Raw genomic sequence first — 27,410 nt, 5'->3', positions numbered from 1 at the left:
CCAGCACCCCTCACTCTTGGGGTCTTGGTGCCAGATGCATCCATGTCTCAGATCACGGTGTAACTTTCGTCACCCGGTGAGGGCTGGGACAACGCATGGGCCCGGGGGTCTGTGCCTGTGGGTTTGGAGTTCAGGGCTCTGCTCTTTTTTCCTCTAAGTAGATTGTGTCAGAATTAAGTGTTTCTAAATAATTAAGTTTTATTAAATATAACGATGGAAGTTATATTTCTTAGAGCATTTGGGTTTATAGAAATATTGAGCCAGACAGTACAGAGAATGCCCACTTATCCCCTCACTCTCCACACTTCCCATTATGTTTTTCTTGTAATTGGAAAAAAAAATTTTTTTTTTTTTTAAATTTATTTTGAGAAGACAGAGAGCAACAGAGCATGAGCAGGGGAGGGGCAGAGGGAAGGAGACACAGAATCCGAAGCAGGCTCCGGGCCCTGAGCTGTCGGCACAGAGCCCGACGTGGGGCCCGACCCCCTGAACCGGGAGATCATGACCTGAGCCGAAGTCAGACGCTTAACCGTCTACCCAGGCGCCCCACTTTCCCCGTTATTAACGTCTTACATTAGCATGTTACGTTTGTTGTAGTAGATGAGCCAGTGTTGACATACGACTATTAACTCAAGTCCATTATTTACACTGGGGTTCACTCTTGGTGTTGCGTATTCTGTGGGTTTGGAGAAAGGCACAGCCTCACCAACTGTGCGCCAATACCCCGTCACACAGAGTAACTCCACTGCCCTCAAGTCCTCCAGCCTACTCATCCCTCCCCCAGCCCTGGCAGCCCCTGATCCCTTCACCGGCGCCATAGCTTTGCCTTTTCCTGGATGCCATAGAGTTGGATTCGTACTGGCCGCAGCCTTTCCAGACCAGCTTCTTTCGCTTAGTGACACACATTTGAGGTTCCTTCGTGGCTTAAGAGCTCGTTTCTTCATCTTGCGGACTAATACCGCACCATCTGGGTGTGTTGCAGTCTGTCCAGCCACAGGACCCCAGACCCTCCTTTCGCAGAGTAGGGGGGTGGGGGCCTACCCACCCTGAAGTGTTGACCTCCAGCCTCTGGTTGATCCTCCCTCCCCGCCAAGCCTAAGGCCTGACACAGCCACTCTGCTGCCATGCAAATTCACTGAAAGCGCATCTAGCCCACGCCTGCCGAGCACATTTCGGTTCCTCTTCCCCCCTGACGATGTCCGAGATCACCAGCAAGAAGTTAATTGGGGTTGTCCAGTCTGGCCCTGTGCCAGCACGTGTAGCCGGCCTGTTTCTTCTCCTATACACGTAACGTAGAGATCAGCCATCGTTTTTTGTGCAAGCGTTTTAAAAACTTCTGAGGGATCAGCCACAGCGCGTGTGTTTCCTTTTAAAGCTGTGTACCCTGCGCGTGTTGTCGCCTCCTCTGTTCGGATCATCTGTTCCTTCTGCATCTGCCACATGCCAGCCACCATTCTAGGCACTGGGCTGTGTGGTGGCCCAAATCGACACAGAGCCTACCCTCGCAGGGCGGTCATCCCAGCAATGAGGCGGCAGGCAGCGAAACAAATAGCAAGCCTCGTGTGCGAGCTGAGTGCCAGCCAGGACGGCAGGCATGCCCAAGGAAGAAGGGTTAAGGGGACAGGAGGTGAGAGGTGGTGCTGAGCTGGGCCCAGAAGGAGGTCAGGTGAGCCACACGGCATCTAGACGGAGGGCACGGCCAGCACAAAGCCTCGGAGGCTAGACTGAGCCTGGCGTGTTGGGGCCGGGAGGGCACAAGAAAGGGCCAGGGCAAGAGGCAGTGAGGACAGGGAGGTGATAGGGAAGTGACGGACAGATCGTTTGGGACCCTGTGTGCTGCAGGGAGGGTTCGTGTGACGTGGGAGCTACGAAGGGCGTCCATCGGTCGGTCTGGCTCCATCCCAGCTCCGGAACTTAGCGTCAGCGAAGCTCCCGGTGATCCCGTGGCCTTGTGGCGATAGTCCGTGGCCACGACAGGCACTCCAGGCCAAAGCAGCAGTGCCTGGCTCTGCGGTCCCAGGTAGAATGGAGCAGGCCACTGGCGATGTTAGAAGTTAAGTACGTAAACAAGAGGGCAGACGCAGCATTGGCCAAATCAAGCATTTACCCCTCACTGAACCGGGCAGGCAGGTAGATCTGCCCGTGCTCGGTGTGGACGCCAAGCCCCGAGGTCTCAGCGCAACACAGTGAAGAGGCAGGAGTGACGTCACGGTGCCATTTCCTTTTCTAGCTGAGGACCATCCCCGGCACCGGGGTGAGGTCCCGCGGCTGCCGTAACAAGTTACCGCAAACCCGGGTGGCTTAAAACAACGGAAGCCTATTTCTCACGGAAGTCTGAGTGCAAGGTGTCCAGCAGGGCCCGGCCCCTCTCAAGGCTCTGGGAGAGGGTCCTTCGTCACCTCTTCCAGCTTCCTGAGCCTGAGGCTCCGGCGTTCCTTGTCTTGTGGCCGCGTCACCCTAATCTCTGCCTCTGTTGTCACATGGCCCTTCCCTTCTGATAAAGACACCAGTCGTTGGATTTGGGGCCCACCCGACTCCAGGATGACCTCACCCTAACTAATTACATCAGCAAAGACCCCGTTTCCAAAGAAGGCTACGTCCACAGGGCTCAGCACACGGACGGGTTAGGAGACAGGCCCACCCACAGCAACTCCCTGTTGGACATAGAGCTGTCAGCCTTGCTGCCTTCTTCTCTGAGGGCCGCCCTTGCGCAGCAGTTGTCCTGGGAGCTCTTCCCCTGCAGTTGCCCCAAGGGATTCTGGCACATTCTTCGAGGGCCGTTAGTCACCCTCCTTGCCTGGTGTCTGCACCTCATGAGTCAGATGCCTCCGACCCCGCCCTGCTGCCTCCCTCCAGCCTCGGCGGCGTGAGCCAGCAAGGCCAAGTTTCCCCAGCGGTTAGGAGCTCCTGGAGGGCGGTGCCCAAGCTGGCTTCCAAAACAGGCTTGAGCCAAGTCCACGTCACGGCCATAAACGTGCTTCCTGGGGCGACCGTTTGGAAAGGGAGAAGATTGTTGTAGTGTAGAGCTGGGCTTTCTCGGCCAAAGCACCACCGGCGCCCGGGGCCAGGTCACCACCCAGTGGGGTCATCCTGTGCGCTGCGGGCTGTCGAGCGGTGCTCCTGGCCTCCGCCCCCCAGATGCCACTGGCACCGTCTCCCCCCAGATGTGACAACTGAAAATGTCCCCAGACATTACTAAGTGTCCCATGGGGGCAGATTATCCCCCAGATGAGAACAACTGTCTCAGAGTCACAGCTCCGGATCCCACGAGACCAAGCTGTTTATTTCCAGCCCCGACCGTTGAGAAATTGTTCACAAGTTCCAGCCAGTCTGAGCAAAACGCCAAGAGTCACTTTCTAATAACAGGAATAATTTGTTGTTGTGCCTTCGGGTACACTTTCCATCCGTTGGGGTCCTTGACAACACTTCTGCCCATTTTAAAGATGAGGAAACAGGGTCCCGGAGGGGCATGCTGGTGTGCAAGTGTCCTGGGGCTGCCATCACAAAGCGCCACAAACAGGGGTGTGGGGACGGGGTGGAGGGGTGTGCTTAAAACAAGCAGGAATTAATTCTGTCACAGTCCCGGAGGTCAGAAGTCCACAATCAGGTTGTGGGCTTGGTGGGTTCCTCCTGCAGGCTCTGAAGGAGAATCTGTCCCTGGCCCTCTCCTGGCTCTGGTGGCCACCGACAGTCCTTTGGTGTTCCTTGGCTTGTGGTAGCACCTCTCCGTTCTCTGCCTCTGCCTTCACATGGCCTTCTTCCCTCTGTGTCGCTGTGTCTCTAATTTACTTCCTCGTATAAGGATGCTTGTCACTGGATTTAGGACCCACCCCAAACCCAAGATGATCTCACCTCAAGATCCTTATTTTAATTACATCTGCAGAAACCCTATTTCCAAATAAGGTCTCCTTCACAGGCTCCAGGGATCAGGACTCGGGCATACCTTTCGAGGGGGCACAAGTCAACCCGCTACGGTCTGGGTTCCCCAGGCCACACCGCAGGCAGCCATGGCTGGACCGTGGTTGGAACCTGGCCTGAGTCTGAGCCTGAGTTCATGGTACGTCTCTGTCTTCACGAGAGATTTCCTCAGCCCCAGGGGCTGTAGAAGGCCAAAGATCGACACGTCCTGTGGCCTTTGGGACTTTTTCTCAGCTCCCTGAAAGGAGAAGTTGAGTTGTTTTGAGGTTTTGGTGTCGCCAGGCCGCCCCCCCCACTTGTGGGTTGCAGCCTCGCTATGCAATTCTGACCAGAAAACAGGAAGGGGGCACTGTGGAAAGCCGGTTCCAATCAGCTGATCCGCCCGCCCCTGCAGTTAACTGTTACTGTCACTTATTGTCACCATTTCACACGATGTCACTCGGCCGTGCTCTGCCCCCCTGCAGCCCGGCCCCCAAACTGCCTCTAGAAGCGTGACATTTGTGCAGGACTGTTGTTTCGGCTCAGAGGTACTGAAGGTAGGAAAAAAGAAAGAAACACCGAAGTTGCAGAAGGCAGGCTCACTAGGGCAGCGAGTGGCCGGGGTCCTCCTTCCTGTGTGCTGGGGTCCATTGCCCACCCTGGGTGCCCTCGGAGAACCTGCCGACTCTAGACACGGGCAACCGAGGCGTCGGCCACTGGGCTGGCCACAAAGCATGCCCAGGCGCGCTCCTCTCCCTGGGCCCACAGACCTCAGCATCAGGGCTGAGGCGGCTCTCTTCATCTGTCCTGAACTGTGACAGTTGCCACCAGCATTTGCTGATGCACACAGAGTTTTAATTTTGAAAGCAGAAATGAAACAAGGATGCTTGCTGGCCAGGCCATTTTCCCAAGCAGCCAAAGGCCGCTGCTTGCTGGGGTTCGGGGCCTTCACGTAGCTACCGCGGCCTGGCCCATGCAGACGCAGGATCCTGGCTGAGAGATGGTGACACCCTGAACCATCTGGCACACCCGTGGGAGGCCGGTGACCTGGTTCAGCGTGATGTGGGACCAAGGGGGTCCTGGAGCTCACTGCTGCCCCTCACCCACTTCCGGGGGCGCTGAAGGAGCCAGTCCTGGGACTGGCATCTATGCCCACTTCGGTCCTGAGCCCCAGCCCCCTTTGGGGCCCACAAACCCAGTCTCCTGTGACTCCAGACAGCTCCCAGCCCCCCTCCACCCACCGGACTACTGGGTCTGTTCCTACTACCATCCATTAGCACCAGTTCAGTCCACCCAGGACTGCATGCCATCGTCCTCCCTACCCTTTGCTCTCAGGGACACCTGCCCAGACTATATCCTTCATTCCCACAATTGCACGGATGGGCCAGCCCAGTGGTGAGGGCACACAGGTGAAGCCATTCAGCCAGGGTGACCCCGATAGAAGGTTCCAGAAACGGGTGTATGCCTCTGCACTTAGGGTTTCTTTCTTTTTTTTTTTTTTTAAGTTTATTTATTTTGAGAGAGAGAGAGAGCGAGTGAGCAGGGGAGGAACAGAGAGAGAGCAAGAGAATCCCAAGCAGGCTCCCCTCTGTCAGCGCAGAGCCGGATGTGGGGCTCAAACTCACAAACCGTGAGATCGTGACCTGAGCCAAAATCAAGAGTCAGACGCTTAACTGGCTGAGCCACCCAGGCACCCCTGCAGTTAGGGTTTCTATTTAAGCTCTTTATTGAGACATAATTCACCCGTTTCAAGTGTACAATTCGGTACTATTCAGTACATTCACCGTGTTGAACAGCCACCACCTCTATCTAGTTCCAGAACATTTCCATCCCCCCAAAAAGATACACCATGAGCAGCCATTCCCCATCCCCTACCCCGGCTCCTGGCAACCACCAGTCTGCTTTCTGTCTCTATGGATCTGCCTGCTCTGGACGTTTCCTATAAATGGAATCATACACCGTGTGGCCTTTTGTGTCTGGCTTCTTTCACTCGGCACGGTGTTTCCGAGGTTCACCCACCTTGTGGCGTGAGTCAGTGCTTCGTGCCTTTTTGTGGCCGAGCAGCACTTCCATCCTGCGGATGAGGCTGCACTGTGTTTCTCCCTCACCAGCTACCTCGGGGCTCCGTTCCTTTGTGCCGGCTGAGTCTGCAGTTGGGTTTCCTCCCCGGCCAGGCCAGCGTTACCCCATCAGTGACAGGAGGGTAGAGGGGAGGGGCGCACGTGAAGGCGATCCCACTGGAGACTCTCAGGGTGGACCGAGCCATGCCAACGGGAGGCAAGCAAAGCCTGGCCAGCAGCCTACTCTGGAAATGCAGGCTCCCCTGGGAGGGCAGGGTAGGACAGGTAGACACGCCTAGGTCGGCCTGTCTGTGTTTGTCATCTCTATGTGCCTGCTGCACCTGCTAAGAGGCTGGCAGTCAGAGAGAGGCTGGCGCTCAGGAACAGGGGCAGTGAACACATAGGGCGAGCTGCCCAAGGCCTCCGGAAGCAGACGAGAGCATTTATGCATGCTGTTGGGCTTCCGGAGCCAAGGTGTCAGGATGGGACAGGGTCGGAAGCGGCCGCACAGGGCTGCCTGGAGCTGGGTGCTGGTGTGGACTGCCATCCAGGGTATTTCATCCAGGGCAGACCTGAGCACAAGCAGCACAAAGACCTCTTGACCCCAGGGCTTGCTGGGCCTTAGGGTTTGTCCGGTTGCATGACCCAGCACGCAGCACAGGGAGAGAGGCCAAGAGCAGATGACCAGCTGGGGTGCCTCCTGGCCAGGCGCTCATCCCTGCCCTTTGTGTGTTAGCCACGGGGGGAGCTGGGCTTGCCAGGAGGAATGAGGGTTTGAGAAAGGAGCAGGTGGCCAAGGACAGGCCTCCAGGGACCCGCTTCAGGGCATGGGCCTCAGCAGGAAGGAGGCTCAGGTTAGGGAGGAAGGAGGAAGGTCGCTGGCGTTGCCCACCCACAAAGGAGAGCCAGAGCATTTGCAGCAAGAGAAGTGCTTGGGCCGGGAGTCTTTATCCGATGCCCATCCAGTTCCCAGATCTCAGGGCCCAAAAGCCTGGTTGTGTCTGCATTACTTGAACGCAGGTGTTTCAGACAGTCCTAAGACCACTTGTTCTTTTGGTGTGTTGAGGGGAAGGTTGGCAGCTGGTAGGGGGTGGGGCTTGGGTGAGAGAGGGTCTCGGGCAGCAGCATAGAACACTCTGGAGGGAAGTATGCTGATCAGATAAGTCCAGGCCAAGTCTGGGTACACAGGCCGCCTTGGGCCTTGGGCTGGAGTCACCAGACACTCCTGAGCTGGGGGTGAGCTGGAATGGGCGTGCAGCTTGGCCAGGGGGGAGGGGGGCAGGCCAAGATCTCGCAGAAGTCATCCCCTACACCCCAGCCAGCAGTCAAGGCTCGAGCTCTCCTGAGCCACCTTCAAGGCCGGGTGGCTAGAAGGTCACAGGGGCGAACATCAGAGTCACCCGTCAACAGGGGGGAGAAAGGGAGAGCCAGGGGTGGGATCTTGGGAAAATGGGTGTTGTAGGGACATCCAGTGGTGCAAGAATGAGGGAAGGTGCGGTGTGGTCTGGAGGCCACGCTGCTGGGAGCCCGTGGGGGAGGTGGGCCCACCCTGGGCGGCTCCACAGGGCAAGGAATCAAATCTCTGGCCGCTTCTGTCCCCAGTGTGGCCTCCCTCAGGATGTTTCGGGAAGTAGCTGGGGTGGGGGGGCCCAGGTCAGTAGAGTGGCCCGAAGGTAAGGTAGGAGCTGAAGTCAGAACCCAGAGCAGGAGGGAGACAAGGCAGGGCGGATCACACAGGGGACAAGAGGACGAATAAGGCACGTGGGGGGTGGGCTTCAGACCTCGCACACAGAAACACGCAGAGACAAAGGCTGTGCCTCCACGCCACCGACCTGGGGCCAGATCACTCTCTGTTGGAAGGGCCAGCCTACGCACTGCCGGATGTCGAGCAGCGGCCTGGGTCTCAGCCGTCGCGTGCTGGTAGGAGTCCCTAAGGCAGTCAGGATAACCCAAAATGTGTCCAGGCCTCACGAGTGTCCCCCTGGCAGGGCAGAATTGCCCCCATGGAGACTAAGTTTTAGGTTGATCGCATGCAAAGAACACTGTCGGTGTCACAGACGTTTCATGCCTAAATGGCTGCAGATATTATTTTGGTAACATTATGTCGTTGTACTTCCACATCAACCCAACTATATTCAGCACCAGCACCGAGGGCGGCTGGCAGGCAGGGAAGCAATCTCCTGCTGGCTTTCTCAGTCGTTCCCGGAAAGAGGAGGCTGGTGCTCTTTCTTGCCCTGAGATCAGCCAGAGCCAAGCAAATGGGTCACTGCCCCCAACCCCCCCGCCCCCCGCCCCTGCCCTACGCCCAGAAATCTCGTGGCTTTGTCGCCGCTCAAGCACTTGGGTTTGGCCTTCCAGGCAGACTCTGAGTGACATTTTAAAATGATATTTTAAGAGCTGCTTGTCGATACCGAAGAATGGAGCTGCCCAGTCCGAGGCCCCCCCTAGAGCGGAGAAGTCACCCGCTCCCTATGTGTTCCTGCAGAGGAACTTCTTGAAAGCACATGAGCAGTTTCCCGAGGCAGTTAGTACTGCTTCCAGAGCTCTGGAATTTTATCACCCCTCCACCCCTGTCCTCCTGGTGCGGCTTCCTGAACATAATGGCAGGTGTTGGCTGTGGTTTGGTTTATGTCTCTTTTAAGCGTCTCCCCGACAGGAAACAAGCCAGGGCCACCATGGTGGTTTTTGCTGCTGGGGAGCATACGTGGTTATCTGCCCCGTTTTGGCAAAACTATGACGCATTTTATTATTGCTTTTGGTTCTACTCCGTAGGTGCTTGTCTTTGCTCTTTTCGTCTAATGCTTCATTTTTTTTTTTTTATTAGTATCATTTTCCTTATTTGAAGTATAATTTCTTTTTGTATATACCGGGGATTGGCAAACTCCAGCCCACGAGTTAAATCCGCCAGAGCCGGTTTCTATAAATAAAGTTTTATTGGCACATAGCCACGCTCCCTCATTTACCTATAGTCTGTGGTAACTTTCACGCTGCCTTTCACAAAGGCAGAGCAGAGCCTTTGCAACAGAGACACTGTATAGCCCACAAAACCAACACTGTTTATCACCTGGCCCTTTATAGGAGAGGTTTGCTGACCCCTCATACCTCTACGTTCACATGGAACATTCCGGAACTTTCCACAACTTTCTTCATGCCCTCTTCTCACCTTCTGCTCAGCTCCCCATACCCAAATATAGGAAACCAGATTCTTACCCTCGTTGGTGAACTGGCATCACCAGCTCAAATCTTTCTGCATTTGTATCCATACCAGGTATAAGCACGTGTTCATAAACATCTACCCGCGGGGGGGGGGGGGGGGGGGTCTGTGATACTGTGATTTATAGTAAGAAATATATATTTGGTTTTCCTCCTGTTCCTGGCACAGAACTGCTAGAACCTTAAGAATTTCCTAAGTGATAAGGATAATACGGTTGTGTTATGTTAATGAGGTGGCTTTTGGAAGGCATCTAAGGATGGGGGCTGGTTACCAACAGAGCCAGCCGTGTGATTAAAGGGTTGGAACTTCAGCCCTGTGCCCCTGACCTTTGGGGAGGGGAGAGGAGCTGGAAGATGAAATCAAAACCGGCTTGGGTGACTCAGTTGGTTAAGTGTCCAACTCTTGATTTTGGGCTCGGGTCATGATCTTGTGGTTCATGGGATCAAGCCCCACGTTGGGCTCTGCTCTGACAGCACCAGAGCCTGCTTGGGATTCTCTCTTTCCCTCTCTGCCCCTTCCCCTCCTGCACAGACACACTCTCTTGCTGTCCCTCTCAAAATAAACATTAAAAAAAAAAAGAACAGTCACCAACGGCCAGTGATTTAATCAGTCGTACGTATTTTATGAAGCCCCCATAAAAACCCAAAAGGAGGGAGTTGAGAGAGCTTCTGGATTGGTGAGCACATGGATGTGCTGGGGGTTGGAGGGTGGCACACCCAGAGGGCATGGGAGCTCTGCGCCCCTTCCCACATACCCTGCCCTGTACGTCTCCTCCATCTGGCCATTCCTGAGTTACATCGTTTTACAAGAAACTGGAAATGGAGTGAGTAAACTGGTTTCCCAAGTTCCGTGAATCACTCTTGCAAACTAATTAGACCCAAAGAGGGATTCGTAGGAACTTCTGACTGATAACCAGTTGGTCAGAAGCATGGATAACAACCTGGCTTTCAGTTGGCATCTGAAGGGGGGCAGGATGCAGCCTTTATGGGACTGAGCCCTTAACCCATGAGATGTGACGCTATCTCAGGGTCAGCGGCATCAGAATTGAGTTGAATTGTAGGAGGCCCAGCGGGCTTTGGAGGCTAGGTTGGCGTCGGTGGGGGGGGGGGAGGGAAATGCACACATCGGAGTTGGAGGCAGAACTGTAGAGTCTCAGAGCGGTTTGGGGGGGCCGGGAAAGGAAGGCTGGGATGCAGATGTCCCATAAAGTCCAGCAGGGCCAGCTCCACCCTAGCGCTCTGCTCAGGCTTCTTGCTGTCCTCCTCACCCGCTCTGGGTCCCACGGGCCACTGGGCGTGTTTTTACAGCCAGCGCATCTGAGCTCTGGCTGAGGGTGCCGGGGGCTGTGTGGGTCCTCCTCCCAGCCTTGTACCCTCACGGAGGGCCCTTGGAGGGTCTCCAGCCACACCCCAGGCCCTGAGACCTCCTGCACCCTGCCTGCAAGGCCACACCACCTGCCAGGGTCATAGTGGGAGGAGGACGCTGAGTGAGACCCCAGGGTCACCTGGACCCTCCCCCATAACCCCTGGATCCCCCGGTTTCGGGGAAGGTGCTAGAGCTTGACAAGGCCAGGTCGGAAGTGTGTACCCAGCTGAGGCATCCCTGGAGGAAGCTAGCATCCGAGATGTCAGATGTGTGCCCACACAGACGCACTGGAGCTCACAGCTGGAGCGGGGGTGGGGGGGGGGGTGACTCAGCCAGAGAGAGGAGCATGAGGACTAGACTCTCGTGGCCCGGTGGGGGGGAGGTGGGACTCAGCCCAGCTGCAGAGTGATAAGAGGATGTCAGCAGAGGACCGGGTGTCCTATGGCAGTGGGTTTGGGGGGGGGGGAATGCTGCGGAAGGGGTGGCCATCCAGATGCCGGGGCTCGCTGTTGCTCTCTGTCCTCCCTGGGCCCTGCAGACCCGCGAGGCTGCCTTTCTGGTCTCTGCATAGAAAAAGTGCAGATCCCTGACCCTTTGCAACCATCTAAGGGTATTTTGGACAAAAGGGGAACTTATGTATTTTTGGGAACGCCGCATCTAAGAGAAAAGTGAAAATTATGGGTTGTATTTTAAGCACCCAGAAAGGCCTCTTTGGGATTTACGGAAAAAGTTGATTAAAAGGCAAAGCGTAGCTGGGGCCCAGGACACCCCTGCCACAGCCACCGCCCTTTCGGAAGGTTCTGAATACTTGGCTGCACCAGGACTGGACGGGGCGGGGGAGTGTCGGGCCGTCTATCAGCTACATCTGCCTTGCTGTCTGGGGCGGGAGCACAGCTGGGCAATGCAGCCACATGGCCTGGCAGCCAATTTGTTTCCTCGCGATTACCCAGGATGGAGGGACTCCAGTGTCCCATCCCCAGCATCTCTGGGAAGCTGCCCTCTGAAATTCCCCCCGTGTCGGTCAGCCACCCGCTGGCCACAGCCAACTTCCAAGGCCAAGCCCTGCAAGGCTCCACTTACCTGAGGCCCCTTGAGCCTGAGGCTCTCGGTCACCTGCCCAGCTACTGTGACCAGCCCTGTGACCCCAGCATGGGGTTGCTGACCAGTTCCTTTTAGGTGGAGGGGAGAATAGCACACCACGTGGCAGCAACAGACACAGGCCTGTAGCCTTTCCTGGCTAAATGGATCTCTGGGACCCGGGGATCCCCGGGGTAGCTGATTTTTTAATGGAGTTTAAGGCTTGGTCCTCATCTGGTGCGATCCTGCCCCAAGGGCGCGTGTGATAACGCTGCAAACCGGCATCTAGAGGGTCGAAGCCAGGGATGCTGCTGTTCAAGGTCCTACAGCGTGCAGGACAGCCCCCGACAGCCCCCACCACACACAAACACACACACACACACACACACACACACACACACACACACACACACACAAATGATCTGGCCCCAAATGCAGTGCCAAGGCCGAGGAATCTGCTGTAGTTGAGGGGCCTCTAGGATATGCAGTGAAAAATCCAGCCTGGGGCTCTGGAGCTACTACCTGGACAAAGGTACTCATTGGAGGTATGAATGTGGGGGAGATTGTGAGAGAGAGAAGATGACAAGGACATGCGGCCCCTGAGGGGACACCTTTCGTTCTACCGAAGTGCCCGGACCAGTTCCTGCCCTTCAGCCTGTGACCGCACCCCGTTCCACCATAATTTACCACCCGTAGGACTTCAGGGCCCAGAGCCAGCCCCTGCCAGGAGGCCAGGAAGACAGGAGCTGCCACGTGCTGTGTGACCTGCGGCAAGTGTGCATCTCTGCTCTGCCTGCTGATCTCTGACCCCAGGGCCTTTGCATGCACTACATCCTCAGTCTAGAAGGCTCTTGCCCCCAGTAATCTAGCTGAGTCCCACCCCAAGGCCTTCTGGGAAAGCCAGAGGTCCAGAATGTCACATGATCAGCAGAGTCATGCCAGCAGAGCTCCCGCCACCCCACATCCTGAGGCCATTTGGTGTTCCAGGGCTGTTTGTTTCTTTTTTAATTATTATTATTATTATTATTGTTGTTTAGAAAATATATTTTTTTTAAATACTTAATTTTTGAGAGAGACAGAGCACGAGCGGCGGAAGGGCAGAAAGAGAGGGAGACACAGAATCGGAAGCAGGTTCCAGGCTCTGAGCTGTCAGGGCAGAGCACGACGCGGGGCTCGAACTCACAGGCTGCGAGATCATGACCTGAGCCGAAGTCGGACGCTGAACCAACTGAGCCAGCCAGGCGCCCCAAGGGCTGTTTGTTTCTAATAGCAAGCTAGTCCAGTTTGATAGCCCCGGCTCTGAAAGAGCAGGGATTAAGTGTGTGCTGAGATGAGGTCACCGTGACACCAAGGTGGGGAGGATGCCTCGTGGGGAGACTCCATGGAGAGGGTCACGAGAGCAGCAAAGGTGAATGAAAGAAGCCACCTTACAAAAGGCCACATATTCTGTGATCCCATCTATATGTGTCCAGAACAGACAAGTCCATAGGGACAGAAAGTAGTGATAGGCTAATCTGGGGAGGGGGGCAGGGAGTGACTGCTCATGGGGGTGGGGGGTCCTTCTTTTGGGGTGATGAAATGTTCTGGAACTAGCTAGAGGTGACAGTTGCACAACATGGTGAACATACCACATGCCCCTGAATTACACATTAAAAATCGTTAAAATGGTGACTTTTATGTCATAGGGACTTCACAATTGAAACAGAAATGCAGAGTGGGGCTCTACACATCTGGAACTCCCCATGGGGACCTGCCACGTCCCCTCCCTGATTCCCTCCCATAGATCTTGCACCTTGCTGCCATCAGTAGCCAGACCAGGGAGGGTGATAATGAGTACAAGTCCCAGATGAAATTTACAGACACCGTTTCTTAGCAGATAGGAGCCCAGACATCCTAGAGGTCGTTCTACTGGCTCTGACCTCTTTGGTGGCTTCGGGCACACTGGAGTGTCTCCATGTCCCTGAGCCCCATCCCTCAAGAAGAGGCCACAGGACGCTTAGAAGGAATTTCTCAAGGGAGGCAAATGTCTCAAAAATGTGTTGTCCAGCCCACTTTTCCATCCATGGAAGCCCACTTTGAACACCCATTATGCCAATTGCTGAAACTCCAGGGGCCGAGTGATAGTAAAATTGGCCAGAGTGGGTCAGCGGTGGTCACTCCAGGGTACATATCCTGGATGAGGCCGCTGCCCTTGTAGAGAGGCTTGGACCACAATTCTGCAAGCTGATTCCGTCAAAGGCCCCGTAGTCAACATTTCCAGATTTTAGGACCATGCAGTCTCTATCAGTTATGGAACATTGCCCTCAAAGAGCAAAAGCAGACACAGATAATATGATACATGATACATGATAACAGATACATGAATGGGTGGGGCCACGTGCCCATAGCACTATTTATAAAAAACAGGTGGTGCATCTGGAGAGAAGCATCAGACAGACTCACACTGAGGGGTCGCCTACAAAATACCCAACCAATCCTCCTCGAAACTGGTCAGATCTCAAAAACAAGGAAAGTCTGAGAAACTTTGTACGGAGACATCAAGGAGACAGGATGACTGAATGTGATAGGGGATCCTGGAACAGAAAAGGGACATTAGGGAAAAACTGAGGACATCTGAATAGAGCATGAACTTAATCACTAATAACTTAATCAATATTGGTTTGTTAATTGTGACAAATGCAGGGTTAACAGGGAAGCTGTGAGGTACTCGGGAATTTTGCTGGAATATTCTTATATATTGCTTTTCATAAATCCAAAACTATTCTACAATTAAAAGTTCATATTTTTGGTAAGAAGTCATTCAGCCAGGGGCGCCTGGGCGGCTCAGTCGGTTAAGCATCCGACTCTTGATTTCCGCTCAGGTCATGATCTCGTGGTTTCATGAGTTCGAGCCCCGCATCGGGCTCTGTGCTGACGGTGCAGCGCCTGCCTGGGATTCTCTCTGTCTCCCTCTCTCTGCCCCTACCCTGCGCATGCTCTCTCTGTCTCTGTCAAAATAAAGAAACTTAAAAAAAAAAAAAATTCATTCATCCAGATTTGGCCTGTGGGACATAGTTTGCAGACCCTGGGCTTAGATAAGTTCCCACCACCTCAATGAAATGTTCAAAGTAAACCTCAGATAGGTAAGATCCTGGCACAGTGAATTTGGACCGCACGCACCTCCACCCTCTCCCGCTTCCCCGTTTCTGTCGGGCAGAGCCATCACCAGTGGTCTTCTTGGGTCCTTTCCTCCATCACCCATATGCTCGCTGCCTCCATATCCTTGTCTCTTCCTCTGAGATATTTTCCGCTACGGCCGGGACCCTGGCCACAGTAGCCCCGCTGCTGTGTGCAGGTGACAGTGTCGGACAACCAGGGCGACGTCCCGAGCAGCGGCTTCTGGTCCAGGCCTGTCTGGGCACACAGCACAGCCCCCTGCCAGGGGTGTTTCCCAGACGAGCCCTCGCTTCTCAGAGCTGTGAGGGTCCAAAGCCAGGAGGCAGTTCTCAACAGGGATCCCTCCTCCTGTGCCTGTTCGGGCATCATCATCACAAGGGCGTCCCTCACCCCTCCACCTTACTGTGCCTGGCAGAACAAGGTTGTCGAGTGGGACAGGGGCTGGACCTGCCTGGGGTCGGGGTGCAGGTGGGGAGTGGCCAATCCTGGCAAAGCCCTGTAGTATGAAAGCTGCCCTTCTCTCAGGGCTAAACGTCAGGAAAGCAGCCTGATTAAACCAAGTGCATTGAACACCCAAGTATTTTGCTCCATTCTGCCCTTGACTCTTGAGACCTCTACTCCAGACGTCCAGGAAAGAGGGGAGTGTAAGTCGACATTCTCTTGCTTTATTTCTCCCCCGAGATACGTCATTTTCATAATAAATCCTAAAGCCATAGCTCTTATCCTACCATGAATCAGAAGAACCCTCTCAGGCTCTGGCTTAAGAATTTAGATTCCTTGGCCTTTCCAGAAATTCTGCAGGTTCGGGATGGGGCCCAAGACTCTTATCTCTACCAAGCTCCCACAGCTCATACTTGGGGTCTCAACTTTTTCTTTCTTTCCGTCTCCCCAACCCACCAGAGTGGCACAGTAGTGGTGACTCATTGGCAATTCTAACTCCCCCCTCCTATAAGCAGGGGAGCCCCAAGATAACAGGTTCGCCCACCCCAGAGATGGGGCATGGGGGTCAAAGGCAACCCCTTCTCCAAGGATGTGGAGAGAGTCCGTAGTGCCTCCACAAGGGTGGAGGGATGCTCCGGAGACCCCCCCAGCCCACCCGTGGGAGCTCACCTTCCCTCACGCGTGCAAATGCTTGGTTTTGCTGCATAAAAACTACCAAAAGCCCTCACTGTTCTCACGATTGCCACCCGAGTGCATGCTGTTTGGGAACTGGGTAGGGAAGTCGTTGTCCTCCCAAGATGAAACCTTCCATAATGAACTGCCCACTTACAGAACAAGTCCTTTACTCACGCTCTCCTGTCAGCGTGCTCTCTCCTGGGTACGTCCCGCTACACAAACGCCATGCAAATCAGTTGCAAAGTGAGGTTGAAAAGGTTCAGGATTCCAGGACATCCTCACGTGACCCAGATTTTGCTCCGACTTCAGTCACTCAGGAGTGACTTCGGTCACCTCCATGAGCAGCAGGTGGGGAAGGGAGCTAATGATGGCAGTCTGAGCTTCAGGAGGAAACGAGTCTGTCGTGCTGTTAAATGTGACCGGGTGCAATCTGCCTACTAAAGGGAGAGGATTGTCAGCTTGGCTCACCAAGCCGAGTTCGACTGTGTGGTTTATGAAGAAGACACGCCTAAATCAAAGTGGTTCAGGGTGCTAAGAATGAAAAAAACAGGCCCAGATGTAGCAGGCAGATAGAAACCGGAGCGAAGAGCACTGCGGTCCATGGACACGGAGAAGGCAGAGCTCGGGGCTCTGAAGGTTACATGTGATGACATTCATCATAATGCCAAAAGCCTCAGTTTACACTTAAGGTATAATAGTTGCCAATGTCTGCACCAGACAATACATATGCTGTCATTCCAAAGTGGAAATTATAGAAGATACCAGGAGAAACAGATATGAACACATAGCAAGAGGCTGGTTGAGTGGACAGCAAATCACAGGCATGTAATATGCCCAAACCATGTATTGAGACAGATCTGTGGCCATATCACAAATCCTTGACTGTGATATGAGAATAAATCTTAAGTACTTATGGAGCATTCACAAAACTCATTCCTATATCAGGCCACGGAGAAAGCGTCTAGAACTTCCAAAAGTAGGAACACTACAAGCAGTACCTTTAACAATGGAATAAAACTAGAAATTAATTTTTTAAAAAATTTTTTAATGTTTATTTTTGAGAGACAGAGCACGAGTGGGGCAGGGACAGAGAGAGAGGGAGACACAGCAGGCTCCAGGCCCTGAGCTGTCAGCACGGAGTTGGATGTAGGGCTCAAACCCACGAACTGTGAGATCATGACCTGAGCCCAAGTTGGACACTTAACCGACTGAGCTACACAAGCACCCCCAGAAATTAATTTTTTAAAGGCCCTTCCACATGGAGATTTTTTTGAAAAATAAATCATAAGTCTTCTGTTAACTCCTAGATGAAGGGGGATCTATAAATCAAAATTACAGATTTTCTAAAAATCAATGACCAAAACTATGTATTATCAGAATCCACAAGACCCTTTAAAGCAGTACCAAGAGGACAATTCATAGCCATTAAGCACTTTACATTCATAAATATGAACAAATGAAAGTGACTTAATTTCCCAGCTCTAAAACCTGAGAAAAAGGACCAAGTAAACCCCCAAGAGAATGATTTGGCTGTCACAACAGATAAGATGAGCCTGCGGGGAAATTGATGAATTCCTCAAATATTTTTGGTGCAATAGGAACCAAGCAAGTCCTCTCCCTATCAAAGCTTGATCTGTTCTTTAGTCTTTCTGTGATCTAGCACGTGGTTTCATTATAACCTAAACAAAAATGTAGTGAAATATGAGATGCGATAACTTGTTTCATACTTGGTTTTCTCCTCCCCCTCGTCCTGTTCTTCCTCCTCTTTGTCCCGGTCCCCCAGGACCTTGGTTTGGTCCCCCTAGGAGCCCTTGCTGGTTTTCAGTGTTTCTGGCCAGGTCTGTGGCTGATCGTTGGTGCCAGTCCAGATAAGAGTGACAGAGCCTGTGAGAAACTGGGGACACGGAGGTAGGGTGAGAGTCACATCCCGTCATCCCTCGGGTCTCTGCAAATGCCTGCTGTCCATTTGTCCATCCATCCAGCAGCTGGCTGTTGATGAGAGCTGCTGGTTGCCCCAAGCCCCATGGGCAACAGGAAGGGAACAGAATCCAGGCAGAGGCAGGGTTTCAGCAGGGCCCTGGAAAGCCTCCACTTCCTGCCCCATACCTGCAGGCCCCCTGAGTCAGCTGTGCCTCCTGGGCAGGCTGGCAGTGACGAGGAGGCTCCTGTCTCCCACCCCACAGCCCCCTCCTCTCACCAGCATTACCACCCTCCCCCCCATCGTCATCCTTGTCCTCCCCTGGCATCTTCCCTCCCGAGAACTGGCCACCCCCTCCACTGCTCCCCACATGGCAGTTCTGTGGGAATCGCTTTAGTTGTACTTCTTACTTCTGTACTTCCTGGGACCTTGCGGGCCTGTCCGGCCTTCCGTGCTTTAAGGTCCTGTTTCTCTGTGTCCTTGCTGTGCCCGGGGAGACCAGTCCGTCCAGACGATGCTCACCCACCCTGTGTCTGAGCGTCCATGTACCTGAGGGCCCCCAGAACAGTGGCCGGCACGCTTGTCTCATGAAGGACCCCCGGGTCACTTTCAGCTCTGCCGCCGTAGTCCGAGAACGGGCACAGACCGTATGTTAACAGACACGGGACATGGCTGTGCGCTAGACAGAACTTTATTCATGGACACCGGAAGGTGAATTTCGTATCGTTTTCACATGTTCTTAAATGTTCGTTTTTATTTTTTTTAACAAGTGTTTATTTTTTTTTTAACGTTTGTTTATTTTTGAGACAGAGAGAGACAGAGCATGAACGGGGGAGGGGCAGAGAGAGAGGGAGACACAGAACCGGAAGCAGGCTCCAGGCTCTGAGCCATCAGCCCAGAGCCCGACGCAGGGCTTGAACTCTCGGACCACGAGATCGTGACCTGGCTGAAGTCGGACGCTTAACCGACTGAGCCACCCAGGCGCCCTTTTTAACAAGTGTTTAAAAACATGAAAACCATTCTTAGCACGCAGACTGTACAGAAACAGGCTATAAGTTGCCAACTTGAGGAGAGGTCCGTGCCCATGGCCGCCCTACCCTGCCGGGCATCAGGAGGGGGTCCTCTGCACAGCCACGTTCCAGTCGTGTACAGAGCCTCTGTCACTGCCTCAGCCTGCAGTGGCAGAATTGAGTCGCTTTGACAAAGCCCCAGTCTTTAGTATGTGGCCCCTCACAGAACAAGTTTGCCTGCCCATGGTTCGCACAGTCTCACTTCATCTTTAAACACCCTGGGAAGTCAGAGGTTCTCTCCCTCATTTTATTTTTTTTATTTATTTTTTTTTTTATTTTTTTTTCAACGTTTTTTATTTATTTTTGGGACAGAGAGAGACAGAGCATGAACGGGGGAGGGGCAGAGAGAGAGGGAGACACAGAATCGGAAACAGGCTCCAGGCTCCGAGCCATCAGCCCAGAGCCTGACGCGGGGCTCGAACTCACGGACCGCGAGATCGTGACCTGGCTGAAGTCGGACGCTTAACCGACTGCGCCACCCAGGCGCCCCCTCCCTCATTTTATTGGAGAGGAATCTGAAACCCAAGAGCTTTGAACTAATTTGCCCCTCCCCCCCGGTTGGCACCTGCTAATGGTAGCCTTGGGCCTGCAGCCCTCCCCCACAGCCACCAGGACCCACTGGAATCCCCTGCAGACAGAGCTGTTTTCCTGGGCTTTCTGCCAGCAATAGCCCTCCACCCCACGCAGGGTTATTTTCCGAGCATTTCCACACCGGAAAGCCCCAGGTTCAAGTGGACGCCACCGGGCCGTTTGCTCAGCAGACCTGGCAGAGCAGTCCCCCACCAGGGTCCTCTGGGCAGAGACACTACCTGTGGCACTTCTGTGCTCCGTCGAGCCCACGGGACACCTCCGGGTGCCTCTTGCCATGTATGACTGTTGTCTGTGTCCCCAGACGGGTACAACCGGTCAGTGGGTGCAGGCCAAGCGCTGTTTCACATAGCAAAGTATGCCTGAAACATCTAGCAAAAGAAGTCTGGTCCCACCATGCCAGCACCAGCTTTCAGTTGATCAGTTGATCTCGGTGTCGCGTTCTCCGCCCCCACCAACGACGTGATCAAGACGGCTCCCGCAGGCCAGCAAGCGAGGGACAGTCTCTTTCGACCCCATCTTTGCGTTTCATTGTTGCCTAAGATACGCTGATGTTCTTTTACCAACTTCAGCCTCTGCCTGCAACCCCAGCCACTCCTCCGTCCCCACGCCCAGTCTTGGCTTGGACACAAGAGATCCGGAAGCCCTGTGTGGCTCATGGTCTGAGGCAGGGACGGAGGCTTCACCCAGAGGTGGCATTGCAGAGGGAGGGGCAGCAGGAAGGCCACAAAAGGCGGTGGGCAGCCCACCCTGCTTGGGCGGATCGGGGGGCTCCTAGAAATGGTGACCCCCGATCCACGGACGTGCAGGCATCCCCTTCAGACCCCCATCACGGAGGGTGCTCTCTGAAGCTAGAACAGTTCCAGGCACACAGCAGCCAGTCAACAAATTGTCAACTGGATGGATGGGTGAACGAATGAGTGAATGAGAGCTTATGTGCCAAAGCCTCACAAACACTTGGGAAGTGAGGTCGTCCCTGTGGCTAGATCAGGAGAACAGAGAAGGCCAACCCCGCAACCAAGACAAAGCCATTAGAGTAAGCTAGAACTTTCCGCTGAGAAAGAATGGCCACAAGTAAATCCGGGAGCAGCAGAGTTATCTTGGGTTGGGCCACCTCAGCCTGGCTGGAAGGACAGCCACCCCGGGCAGGGATCCTGGGGGACTTCTCAGCAGGGGAAATCCCTCCTTGGGGCTCACCTGTCAATACGGGAGGTGGGCAAGTGCGTTTGCCTTCGTGAGCTCATCACATGGGGCTTTTAGGTTTTGAAATCTGAAAGTAAAACGGTGTTTGCCTGATACAGTCCATCGAGACTTGTTTGGTTTTTGTGCGGGATGCACAAGAGACCAGGGTTGTAAGCTCAGAAGGGGCTCGGGAATCCACCTGCCTGGTCACCAGGCCCAGGGGGAGTGGCCTCAGCTGGAACAAGCAGGCAGGCACCAACAATAGGTCTGAAGAGGGAGCCCAGGCTGTGGGGACTGAGGGGGCCAATGCATGGGGCATGGCCTGGGAACGAGGACACTGGGTTCCAACCCAGGGTCACGTCCACCGCCTGCCTGCTCTCAGACTTCGGGGAGGTCGGCAGGCCTCTCTGTGCCTCGGTTTCCTCTTCTGAAATGGGGGTTGGCACAGGTGTCTCTTAGGGCAGAAGAAAGAGCCAGAAGCTCCAATCGTGCCTGGCGTGGGACTGGACTCCCCACGGGTCGTTCTGTGATCCTATCACCATCCTTCCTAAAATGTTTACCACGCGTCTCAGCCAGGAGCAGAGGCATCCTGTTTCAATAGAAAAGGCATCTTCTAAAATGTCTGCCTAAGTGAGAGGCTCTGCCTCGATATCTCCAAGTTAAGAAACCTTTTTGAATTTCCTAAAAGAGGAACCTCAAAGATCAGGACAGTTGGAAGAAAATCAGATGGCCTCCAGCTCTTGGCATCCTTGGGTGGGGGGGGGGGGGGAACAGTGGCCTGGTGGGCACACCGTGCCCCCCCCAGGCCCAGGTGCCATCTGCCCCATCAGAGGGAGGGCGGGGGTGCTGCTCCTTTGTTAGTGTGACCTAAAAACCGTGCCTGGAGAATTTTAAATTACAGAGTCGTCTCTTAATGGGTTTCTTCTTCTATCAGGATTCCTTCCATTTTTTTTTTTCTTCCCAAAGTGTGCAACTTGTATTAGAGATGTGTACTTTTATGTTATATAAGGAGGGGGTTGGAAAATGTGTCCAGGAAAGGAGAGGCCTGTTCTCCCATAGCATTTTGCCAGCGCTGTGGGTTTTCTGGCCTGGTGGGAAGGCAGCATTAGCATGTGGCCTCCGCAGCCCCCATGCCAGATCACATCGCATCATTGCTGGCACCCTGATCCAGCTTCCTCCCCACCCCCCATCCACCCCGGGCCCCACATGACCACCATGCACACCGTCCTCCCTTGTGCCGTCTTGCGCTCTGAGCCCGTGCGTGCACCGGTCCAGCCCCCAGAGCAGCTACATAATAGTTCCCCTGGCCGCGCGCGCCAGGCCGGCATTTCCTCCTCCTCCGACGTATAATAGCGGCAACCGGATATTTTTAGACTGGCTTTGAAAAGTCGCAGTGTTCTGAGACCGCATACCAGACACATGAGGTCACTGCCCACCCCCCCACCCCCACACCAAAGCCTGGGCTGCACGGGGCTGGTGGGCCCTCACATCCCAAAGACTTTCCCTCTTGCGGTCCCCAGGACGCCAGCCCTGTTTCCTTAGAAATCCCACAGAGACTTGTCCCGAGTTCAAAAGGGGGACGGCTGTGGGCTCTTGGGCTGTGCGTGCACATTGTTGGTGAGCTTCTGTAGCGGGGCCCCGACTACAGGGGCCGCAGCGCAGAAAGAGGCCTGGTACCCGGGGGAAGGAGCCCACACGGGCTCGGGCATCGCTTCCCCATCTGCTCGTAGTTAGGCAGGAGGGCTTGCTCACCGAGTTTATTTTCGTTTGGCGCAGGGGGAGGGCCCTGGCCCGTCCTCCGCTCCGATGCCACCCCGCAGGGTCTTGTAAGGGATGAAGGGAGGCAGCGGACCCACTGCCCGCTGATTCCGAGAGCAGAACTTGAGGAGTCTACAGGCTTCATTCCAAACAAACAAACAAACAAAACACGATCCCAAGGCCGAACTCAGGGAGCGAGGGATTCAACCTAGAAAGACAGTTTGCTTCCTCACAGGACTCCACAGGCCTGCAGTGCACGTGGGGACCCTCAGGACGAGATGAAGGGCCCGCAGAGCCCTCGACCACCCAGCCTTGCAGACCCGTCGTACCTCCCTCTGTATATAGCAGGGCTACCTGACAGTTCAGCCAGCTCTGGGGACATTTTTGGTTGTCGCCGATGCTGCTGGCCTCTGGCAGGTGGAGGCCAAGGACGCTGCTCAGGACCCAACAGCACACGGACGGTCCCACCGCTGAGAAGGATCCAGCCCCGAGGATCAGCAGTGCCGAGGCTGGGGACCCTGCGCTGGGTTCCGTAGACACTTGGGAGAGCAGGCAGTCCCAGACCTGGCCCCAGGCTCTTGTCACCCAGCCACTGGGCCGGCAGCTCAGTCACACGTCAGGACCTGGTCGTTCCCACTGGCTGAAGAGCCCATGTGTTTAACTCAGCTCTTCGAAGGCTTTCAAAACCCGGCCAATGGACACGTCCTAAGGAAGCATTTGTGAAGACGAGAAGGGGCCCCTGTGGCCGCTGACTTGGGAAAGTGCCTCCTCAGACTGGGTTCTGCCTCCATGAGGCCGTGGGGAGCCCCCCCCAACCCCAAAAGTGCCCAGCCGCCACCCCTGCCCCGAGCAGAGCCCCCATTTCCAGTACTGGGCCAGGTTGCCTCCCTGGGGCACCTCCTTCATTGTTCCTCTCCTGCTGGGTGACTTGGCCTCAGGTCTTTCAGCAGGGCCCATTCTTGGGGTCTGGAGCCCCTGGAGCAGTGGGGCAGGAAGTTGCTTGTCCTGTGATCCCCATGTGCCAGGCACCTGACAGCCCGGTGCCGCTGCCCTGGTTCCGGGCTCTGCTGATTAGAGCCGTTCTCAAAGGAAGTGTCCCGGCAGACACTTCTTCATGGGGCCTTCACATCACGACACCAGAAGCTCTGATCGGGGATCTGCTACATCCATTTCTCTGCAGAATGAAGCCTTTAAGAAAATCCTGCTTGCTCTCCGTGTGGGCGCGTCTCCCGGTCCCTGAGTCCCCTGCGAGCCTCTCCACCTCTCCCTGCCCTGCCCTCATCCCCCTGGCCCACCAGACCCTCACACACCTACACTCAGCCCCCAAACCCCTGCAGACCTTGACAGTGGCCTTGCCACTTCCTTCCCGCTGCCCTCACGCCTTCCCAGCCTTCCATACAGCTCAGCCTTCTCAAACTGGAACACTGTTGGCCTGACCCTCCTTGTGGCCACCAGGCTTCCCTTTCTGTGTGTGAGTGGGGCATCACCCCACCCCATGTCACCCCTTCTTTGGCGCCTGGAGACACAAGGGCTTGGACAGCTGAGCGCCAGTCTCCATGACCAGTTCTGCCTTTCTCTCCTCATCTGCCCAGCCCCATGGCCCCCACCTCTGCCAGTGTCTTTCTCCCTGAAAACAGGAAACACCCCCCCCAGCACCTTCTTCTTCCCTGCCCTGCATTCCCCCAAGGTTTTATCATATGTTCCCCCTGCCTGTTCACCCCTTAGGGCTGTTGGATACCTCATGGAAAGGGGGGCACCCCAAAAACCTGGGCAGGGTGTGTGCTTTGTCTTAATCTGGGTGGTGGACCCTCAGGAGGCTCCAGGGGGACCCCACAGAGTCACAGACTCCATGCACTATTCATACTTTCCTCTATGTATTGGAAATAAAGCCCTGATTCGTGCCACAATGAGAATGAACCCCAAAAGCATCATGCGGAGTGAGGGACACCAGACAGAAAAGCCACATAATGTATGCTCCCACCTAGGTGAAATGTCCCGAACAGGCAATTCCATAGAGGCAGAAAGCAGACTGATGGCTGCCGGGGGCTGGAGGAGGCAGGACGGGGGATGGGAAGTGAGTTCTAATGGGGATGGGGTCTCCTTTTGGGGTGACGGAAATGTTCTGGAATGAGAGGTGACAGTTACACAACACTGGGAAGTCCTAAATGCCACTGAATTGTTTATTTTAAAATGGTTAAGTTTGTGTTATGCTAGTTTTACTCCAGTCAAAAAGCTCTCCAGGGCGCGTGGGTGGCTCAGTCGGTTAAGTGGCCGACTCTCGATTTTGGCTGACGGTTCATGAGTTCGAGCCCCAAGTCGGTCTCTGCGCTGACAGTGTGGAGCCTGCTCGGGGTTGCGTCTCTCTCCCCCTCCCCCTCCAGTGTGCCTGCCTGCTCTCTCTCTCTCTCTCAAAAGAAATAAACTTTGAAAAAATTTGCCATGAACTGGCTTGCCATCCCACAGAATTACAGAACCCCCTCCAGGACGGGACGTGTCTCCACATCTGCTTCCTCCTACCCAGCCTCATATTCTTCTGGAGCCCAGCGCCCATCTCAGCCCAGGGCCCAGCAACCTCCTTTCAGAAAGGGCCAAATAGTAAATATTTTCAGCTCTGCAGGCCCGCAGGTCTCTCTCATGGCTACTCTGCTGTTAACGGTATAGAAGCAGCCGTGAAAGATCCATAAATGAGCGGGCCTGGCTATCCACCAATAAAACTTCATTTACAGACATGAAAATGTGAATAGGATTTTCATGTGTCAGGAAATAATATTCTTCTTGGGTTTTTTTTTTTTTAATGATTTACAAATGTAAAAACCACTCTTGGCTCACAGGCAGTACAAAAATAAGCAGCAGACTGGATTTAGCCCACGGGCCAGAGTTCACCGTATGAACAATTGTAACTGAAAAAGGATGCCGCTGATTGGCCTTTTCCACGTCCGAGACTTAACACTTGAACCCCCCTCACCCAACCCAAACCCAGAGATAAAGCGTTAAGTATGGTGCAGCCCACCTGGGCCTCACACCTTCGGGGTCTCCAGTTCTCGGGCCGCCGGGTGACTTCAGCCAAATGAGCGTCCACGGCGCCCAGGGGGACCTCCGAGGCTCCAGGCTGAGGCGCGTGTAGACATTTCATCCTCGTGATCTGAAACCCTGCTTCCGTTTTCCTCACAGGCTTTTGGGAATGCCAAAACAGCCCACAACAACAATTCCAGTCGATTTGGGAAGTTCATCCAAGTCAACTACCTGGAGAGTGGCATCGTGAGAGGGTGAGTCGGTAGGCATCTAGCCGTGTACCACCAGCCTTGGCCTGGGGTCCTGGGGCATCCCTGTAAGGAAGAGCCAGCCTGGGAGCTCAGTGTTGACATTACGGCCGTGCAGACACGTGTGGATCGTACGGAGACGCAAATGTGATTTTTTTTTTTTTTCCGAAGTCATTGATGTGAAGATCTGAACTGTGGGTCAAAGTGGGAGGTGTAAGTGCAGGAGGGGCGGAACCTCTGTCCCCCGGTCATGGAGCATGGGCCCCGGTGCCCAAGAAGCAAGTACGATGACCTGAAGGTGCTAGTCTGCCAAGAACTGGCAAGGACACGCCAAGCTATGTCTTGGTCTTGGTGAGGTTTTGAATTTGGTGGCTCTGGAGATACCACAGGCAAAGCTGATGCGGACCGTGGAGTTTGCCAAAGGTGTGCCCCTTTAGCCAGGAGAAGACGTAAAAGACGTAATGCTGGGTAGCGAGTTGAAGCGGTTGTCCAGGGAAGTACTCAAGGGTGGGTAGATGGCTAGACGGGAGGGAGGGAGGAAGGGGAGATAGGTTCATGGATTGATCCATGGGTGTGTGGGTAGATGGATAGATGGATAGATTCTTGGGTATGTGGGTGAATGGATACATGTATAGATTCATGGGTGGGTGGATGGATTCATTGGATGGGTGATGGATGGACGGATGGATGCTTGGATGGATGGATGGATGGATGGATGGATGGATGGATGGATGGATTGGGGAGGTGGGGAGGTAGATAGGCTCTTGCTAGTTGGATAAATTCATAGGTGGCTGAGTTCGTAGGTTGATGGGTTCATGGATGGATGGATGGATCAGGTCGATGGGTGAGTGGGTGGGTGGTAACTGGGCTGTGAAGTTGATTGCCTGGTGGAAGTTAAAACAGACCAGCATTTTGTGCCGAAAATGTGAGTTCTGAAGGCATGGTTACCTCAGCTATATGTGTAACGTTGAAATCGTGCTCATTTACACTCTGTGTAGCAGTTATGCTTATGAAAACATCTGGCAGTTGTGTGCAGCGAATTAACGTGATAAGGAATTATCTGTTTTGTCATAGTGTTTAAGCCATGTCATTTAAGAATTCTATTCTGAAGGATTTCTTGTTTAAAAAGTATATATTCTGGGGGCGCCTGGGGGGCTCATGTCACAATCTCAGAGTTCATGGGTTTGCGCCCTGCATCCGGTTCTGTGCTGATAGCTCGGAGCCTGGAGCCTGCTTCAGGTTCTGTGTCTCCCTCTCTCTCTCTGCCCCACCCCTGCTCACACTCTGTCTCTCTGTGTCTCTCAAAAATGAATAAATGTTAAAAAAAATTTTTTTTTAAGTATATATTTTGGAAAAAAAAAGCATTCTGGGTAGTTGCAGTTGGTTAAAACGTAATTGTGATTGAATACTACACAGTGTTTTGGGTATTTTTTACTATGCAAAGGTCTTATGGGCCAATAAAACTTTTTTTTTTATTTTATTTTTGAGAGAGAGAGAGAGAGAGAGCAAGCAAGGGCAGGGCAGAGAGAGGGGGATGGACAGAGGATGTGAAGTGAGCTCTGCACTGACAGAGAGCCCAATGTGGGACTTGAACTCACGAACCATGAGATCATGACCTGAGCCGAAGTTGGACGCTTAACCGACCGAGCCACACAGGCACCCTTGCCAATAAAACTCTCTCAAAGTGGAAAGAAAAAAAAAAAAAAGGCATCTTGGCACAATCCAAGGTTATTCAAAGGGATCCTCCCT

The 27,410-nt window shown here is 54.1% G+C and overlaps 1 protein-coding gene and 1 long non-coding RNA gene across 10 annotated transcripts in view; one reads left to right on the top strand and one right to left on the bottom strand.

Annotated features, from left to right (window-relative positions):
* The window catches only part of MYO9B (myosin IXB), a 90,386-nt gene that overhangs the window by 21,807 nt on the left and 41,169 nt on the right, over window positions 1-27,410 (top strand). For all 9 annotated transcript variants that reach the window (XM_086698708.1, XM_086698704.1, XM_086698705.1 and 6 more), the window contains exon 3: window positions 25,573-25,667. In XM_086698708.1, coding sequence (XP_086554834.1) covers window positions 25,573-25,667 — 95 coding nt within the window. The remainder of the gene's footprint in view (window positions 1-25,572; window positions 25,668-27,410) is intronic.
* LOC147583672 (uncharacterized) lies at window positions 174-6,576 on the bottom strand. Its single transcript, XR_015248472.1, has 2 exons — window positions 5,917-6,576; window positions 174-4,156 (listed from the first exon to the last, which is right to left on the bottom strand). It is a non-coding gene; the product is annotated as an uncharacterized LOC147583672 (long non-coding RNA).

Source organism: Puma concolor, chromosome A2 (genome assembly GCF_028749965.1).
Source record: "Puma concolor isolate L17-30 chromosome A2, mPumCon1.1.hap2, whole genome shotgun sequence".
NCBI lineage: Eukaryota > Metazoa > Chordata > Mammalia > Carnivora > Felidae > Puma > Puma concolor.
Note: the sequence above shows the minus strand (reverse complement) of the source record. Positions and strands in the feature narration are given on the sequence as shown.